At 45.4% G+C, this 6,000-nt stretch overlaps 1 protein-coding gene across 16 annotated transcripts in view; it reads left to right on the top strand.

The window, feature by feature from the left end:
• PROM1 (prominin 1) overlaps positions 1-6,000 on the top strand; it is a 121,375-nt gene that overhangs the window by 107,861 nt on the left and 7,514 nt on the right. For all 16 annotated transcript variants that reach the window (XM_025211443.1, XM_025211442.1, XM_006029950.2 and 13 more), the window contains 3 exons: positions 2,871-2,951; positions 3,038-3,106; positions 5,441-5,533. In XM_025211443.1, coding sequence (XP_025067228.1) covers positions 2,871-2,951; positions 3,038-3,106; positions 5,441-5,533 — 243 coding nt within the window. The remainder of the gene's footprint in view (positions 1-2,870; positions 2,952-3,037; positions 3,107-5,440; positions 5,534-6,000) is intronic.

The raw sequence follows: 6,000 nt of genomic DNA, 5'->3' as shown, positions 1-6,000 counted from the left end.
CTGGGGGGGGGGGGGGGGGGGGGGGTGCCTTTCTGTCTGTCAGCACCCTGTCTGACTTCCACAGCATCAGCTAAACTTCAGGAGGTTTGAACTGCACAAGGGCTTTCCCTATGGCCGCCCACATACTTCCTCCCTTAATAGAAGTTAATGCTTGCCTGCCATGAGAGCAGCTTTCTTCATGCTCCATCAGTCTTAAGGATCAGCTGCAGGGTAGTGATCACCATCAGCTTGTCTTGGTTCCTGCAGAAATAGTCCAGCTGCAGTGCAGCAGTCTAACTGCAGCCCAGCAGTACTCATGGTTATATGAGCCTGTTTAGCCCATATCTGCTCCAGTTCCTGCCAGAACTAATTTTTAGCCCTGTGAAATCATTTCAGAACTATTGTGCCCTGAACAGACACAAGCAGGTAAGAGGCCTTAATGTGTAAGGGGTTGGTAAGAATATGATTGTTGGGAAGAAGTGAAAACTGAGCAGGTTATTTGAATAGGTCTGTGTGAACATTATCATTTGTGTTTCATTAGGAAGTAATTTGGGATTTTTATTTTCAAAATGAAAAATGATCTTTTAAACATTTTCATATTCAGTTTGGAGAAGAGATACTTGAGGGGGGTACATTATACAGGTTTACAAAATACTAAACGGTGAAGAGAAATTAAATAGGGATTGATTATTTACTCTCTCTCATAATACAAGAACTAGGAGTCACAGAATGAACTGATTAGGTGGTAAATTTAAAATCATAGAATTGTAGAACTAGAAAGGACCAGTAGGATCATCAAGTCCTTTCCCCTGCTGTGGACAGGAAGTTATTGGGCTTAGACAAGCTCAGCAAGGTGCCTATCCAGCCTCTTCTTGAACACCTCCAATGATGGTGACTGCACCACCTCTGGTGGGAGTATGATTCTAGCAACCCTTACGGAGAAAAAGTTCTTCCTTATGTCTAGCTTGAATTTGCCTTCTATAAGCTTACGACCGTTTGTCCTTGTCCTCCCTTGAGGTGCCCTCCTGAAGAGTTGCTCCCCCAGATATTTGTGTTCTCCCCTGATGTACTTGTAGGCGGCCCTCAGGTCACCTCAGCCTTCTCTTACTCAGGCTGAACAGGTCCCTTTCCTCATAGGGCCCTACTTTGTACCCTCTCAAGCTTACCCATGTCCCTCTTGAAGTGTGGTGCCCAGAACTGGACACAGTACTCCAGCTGAGGCCTCACCAGTGCCAAATAGAGAGGGAGAAGCATCTCCCTGGATCTACTGGACACGCGTCGGCTAAGGCATGCCAGAGCTCTGTTTGCTTTCCTAGTGACCTCATCGCACTGCTGGCTCATTCGTTTTCTGGTCAGTCGTAACCCCTAGGTCTCACTTGGATTCTGTGCCAGCCAGTGGGCCACCACCCATTGTGTAGTTGTGGTGAAGGTTCTTCATACCCAAGTGAAGGACTTTGCACTTATCCATGTTAAATCTCATCTGATACTGCTTTGCCCAGAAGTCCAGCCTGTTGAGATCTTCCTGGATCCTGGCGCTATCCTCCAGCATGCCTGTGTTTCCCCACAGCTTGGTATCATCTGTGAATATAATAATTGAGCTTTCCACCCCCTCATCCAGATCATTGATGAATATATTAAAGAGCACGGGTCTAAGCATAGATCCCTGGGAGACACCACTGGAGACGGCCTTCCAGGATGAGGCCAACCCATCAATTACCACCCGATAGGAGCGGCCAATTGTCCACCCACCTCACTGAGGACTGGCCAAGTCCAGCATCCTCGAGTTTGTTTGAGCAAATCCCATGGGAAACCAAATCGAAGGCTTTACTGAAGTCTAAGTAGATCACGTCCACCACGTGTAACAATTATTAACAAAATGAAGTTCTTTTTCACACCACATGTAATTAAAGTGTAGAACTCATTGCCGCAAGATGTTGTAGAAGCTGACAGTTTACCAGATTCCAAAAGGGATTGGACAGATTCCTGGAGGAAAGGTGTACCTGTAGTTATTGAACATGGGAGTTAGGGGTGCAACCTCTGAATCCGAATTTCCTAAACGCAGTCGTCCACTGTGTGACACTGGGCAAGATAGACCTGTGGTCTGACCCGTAAGGGCAGTTCTTATGTTTTATATTTTGGATTATATATTTTAAGAGAATAAACTTCTATATGGTAATCTACAGCTATGATAGTACATGACCCTGTCCTTTCCCTTCCCTATTCTTTTGAGTTGTAGGTTGGGATATACAAATGCTGCTGCCATCAAAAAAGTTCATTTTAATTTTTTAAAAATAAATAAAGTCTCACTTTTTTATCTGTGCTGATGTGGGATCCATTTCTTACTGCATCTGGCTGTCAAGGACAACAAAAAAAATCTACCCCTAGGAAGAAGCAATTAAGTCTAGAGCAGGGGTGGGCAAAATGTACCCCGCGGGCTGGATGCAACCTACCAGGACATTTTAACTGGCCCACAGGGCCCCTAAAAAATTTAGAAAATTAATATTAATCTGCCCCTGGCTGCCTGTCACACAGCCCTTGATGGCTTGCTAAAACTCAGTAAGTGGCCCTCCACCAAAAATAATTGCCCCCCTGGTCTAGAAGCATGCATAGGTATAAAAAAGGAGAACGGGAGAAGTTACAGTTTATAACAGTTGAGATGCCTGCCTCTGATACTGGTGATGGGTCTGTTGATATGGAGTGAGTCCTTACATTCCAGCAATGCCAGAACACTGCACTTGCTATATGAAGAGTCACTATTGTCTTTATATTTTTTAGCATCTTTATCAAGACAGTGGTATTTTTTTACTTAGAAAAATGGTGGGAAATACAATACTAGTATTGCCATTATAGTAGCTCTGGAAGGGGCTTAACTTGCATACTTTCTTTTTCAGGAAAAAGTAAAAAATGTGATTAATGCTGTTAATGCTGCTCAGCTCCTCATAAACAACAATGCTTCGTTAGTTATCGTCCAGGTAAACTGTCTTTGGTTTTAATTAGCTTATTGGGTTTATAGCGCCTCAGGTGTTAATATTTATTTATTTTACTTTCTTTTTTTAAGGAGACTAAAAAGTACATGGATATGATTATAGGCTACTTCGAGCAATATGTTAACTGGGTCAAAGAGTCGGTAAGATGCATTTACTCCATTGAGAGGGGGAAAAATGTAAAGTATAGTTAAGTTTGTAAAGATAATAAATAAAAAGGATAACTTATTCTGAAATTGTTTTACATTTTGTTTAATAAATTCTACATGCCTAGTATAGCAAAAAAAAGTGTAATCTATTTAGAGTGGGTTTCTTCTAAATAATAGGGCTGTGCAAAACAGCACCATTTCGTTTTGACTTCCGTTTTAAAGGGACAGTGTTTCGTTTCATTGTTTCGTTTCAAAGCACTGTTCCATTTCATTTTGTAGAAACTGTTTCGCTGTTTCAATGCATTTCGACTTTTTACCCATAGACTATAATGGGGAATCGTGAAAATGCCTAAAACTTTGTCATTCTTTGCCTAATTCAGATGAAAATTGTAGGAATGGTAGCCCCTTCTGAGGGCATGAAGCCTTCCAAGTTTTAAGGAGATAGGTGCAGAGGTTTCTGGGAAACTTCACCTCAAACAGTTGAAAGGAAAACTCGTATCACGTGCCAGCAGCGGTAGCCTCCTATCATCCTGCACGCAGATCCGGGAGGAGTCTGGCGCAGCCCTCCTGGGGGTGCGGGCCCCCAGATCTGTGTGCAGGATGACAGGAGGCTGCTGCTGTTGCCTAGGGCCAGCGACGGCCACAGTCTTCCCAGCGCTGGGTGTGGGCTGCACCCAGTGCCGGTCCCAGGTGGCAGCAGTAGCCTCCTGTTGTGTGCGCAGATCCAGGAGCCCACACCCCCCAGGAGGGCTGCGGGGCTGTGCCAAACTTCTCCCTGGGGGCACTGGCCCCCGGATCTGTGTGCAGGATGACAGCAGACTGCCACTGCCAGCTGAGACTGGCGCTGAAGCCAGGCAAACCCAGCTTCGAAACTTGAAATGTTTTGAGTGCCCTCATTTCATTTCCAAACTGTTCTGAAGCCTTTTATTTCTTTTTGATTTTGCTGTTTCGAGCTCGAAACACATCAAAACAACTTCAAAATGAAACACCCGGTAAAATTTCCCACAGCCCTACTAAATAATGTTGCTGTGTTTATAGCAGTATGAAAATCATCAGCTTTTCTGGTGTATAAATGTGGACAAATTGAATTACATGAGAGTTTTTATGGGAGCAGATAGGAAAAGTCCCCTTTGCAATCTGTTCTGCTGAGGCTGCCCTTGTGTTAAGATTTGTGCTCATCATTATCTTGAAAAAAGAAAGCCAAATCAACAAGGCATAATTTGTGCTTAGTTCAGGGATGGGAAAAATATGGCCCATGGGCTGGACCTAGCCTGCCATGTGATTCTATCTGGCCCTGGTGGGTCCTTTGGCCCTGCCCCACCTGGCCCAAGCCCGGGGGGCAACCTGGGCTGTAGCACATGTTGTCCCACCATCTCTGGGCACAGAGCTACTGCCTAGAGTGGAGTGCAGCCCACCTTATCTGCATGTCTCGGGTGCTCCAGGAGCTATAGTCCACAGGACCAGGTGGTGGGGCAGGGGCAGCACAGCAGCTGGATTCAACTTCCCAGTAGCAGTTCGCTCTGCCCTCACACTTGTGGCTGCTGCTGCCAGTGTCTCCACTGCCAAACTTGGTGCTGGACAGAGTGGGCAGGTGGGCTGGGCGGGGCATGCTCAGCCAGGCAAATGAGATGGGGCCATTGGCAAGTAGGTAGCGGCATCTGGGGCAGGGCTGGGGCTGGAGATCTACTCCCTGCATGTCCCTGTGACAGGCACCGGTTCTGCAGGGAACTACAAGGCAGGGAACTGGGGCCCATTGCAGAGATGTACAAGGAGCGGATCGTGGCTCTGCCCCAGGCCCTGGCCCATGCTGTCACCATCCCACAATCCCAGCTCCAACCACCCATCCTGCTCCTGGACACCACTCCCCACCTACCAGGAGCCCCATCCCATCTGCCTAGCTGAGCCCTGGGGTCCTGGGCTGGTCTCCACAGACTCCACAGATTTCCCCCCCCCCACCATCCAGCACCCCCAGCGCTGGGTTTGTGAGGCATGGGGCCGGATAGGATCAACTGGCATCTCTCTGGTGCTCATTCTCTCACCCCCCACCCCAGCATGCTGGGCCAGGCAGCGTAAACCCGGGGTACCGAGGTCGAGACAGCATCATCCCCACCCTGGGCCCTCAACAGCTCACCAAAATTCCTTATGTGGCCCTCCAGCCCAAATAATTGCCTACCCCTGGCCTAATTAATAGAATATATCCATGGAAGCTATTTAAGGATGGAATAAGAGCAACAGTTTGGTTAATACCGTAGTTTGATTAAAAGCCTTTATCAGGTAGTGCAGCTTCTGTTTAAAAAATGCCTTGAACAATATTTTAATCTCTTTTAGGTAACCATGGATGTGGCTGCATGCAAGCCAATTGCCAATGTGATAGATACTGCAGTAGATATTTTTTTATGTAGCTATGTAACTGATTCTGTGGTAAGAAAATATTTCCCATTTTTCTCAGAATTAGAGCTTAAAACTGGGAATTCCTAATTGTGTTGCCACTGAACTGTGAAAACAGGTCTCTGCACTTAATTTTTTTTGACAGTGCCATTTCTAAAATGTGATGGGGGAAATACCAAATTTATTACAGAAGGCAATATTCCATTCTGGACATGATTATTATTTAGGGTTTGAAACCCAGTCTGAAGTCAGACTGAGGCTGGAGTTTCACTATATTCCTATGGCACATACTGCAAGAATATCTTGTAAAATCAGATGTTCACGTGAAATTCCTGATTATCAAATTAAATAGGCAAATTTTGGTTTTGGGATCTGACTCTGATTTCAAATTTTAAGGGCGATTTATATTTAGTACTTGAACGTTCATAAAATGTAAAGGGATTTAAGGTCTGAAGTGTCATTTTGGATCCATCTTTTAATCTGAGAATATAAGAAGAACA

Source organism: Alligator sinensis, unplaced genomic scaffold (genome assembly GCF_000455745.1).
Source record: "Alligator sinensis unplaced genomic scaffold, ASM45574v1 scaffold466_1, whole genome shotgun sequence".
Lineage (NCBI taxonomy): Eukaryota > Metazoa > Chordata > Crocodylia > Alligatoridae > Alligator > Alligator sinensis.
The sequence above is the reverse complement of the archived record's forward strand: the minus strand, read 5'-3'. Positions and strand labels throughout refer to the sequence as shown.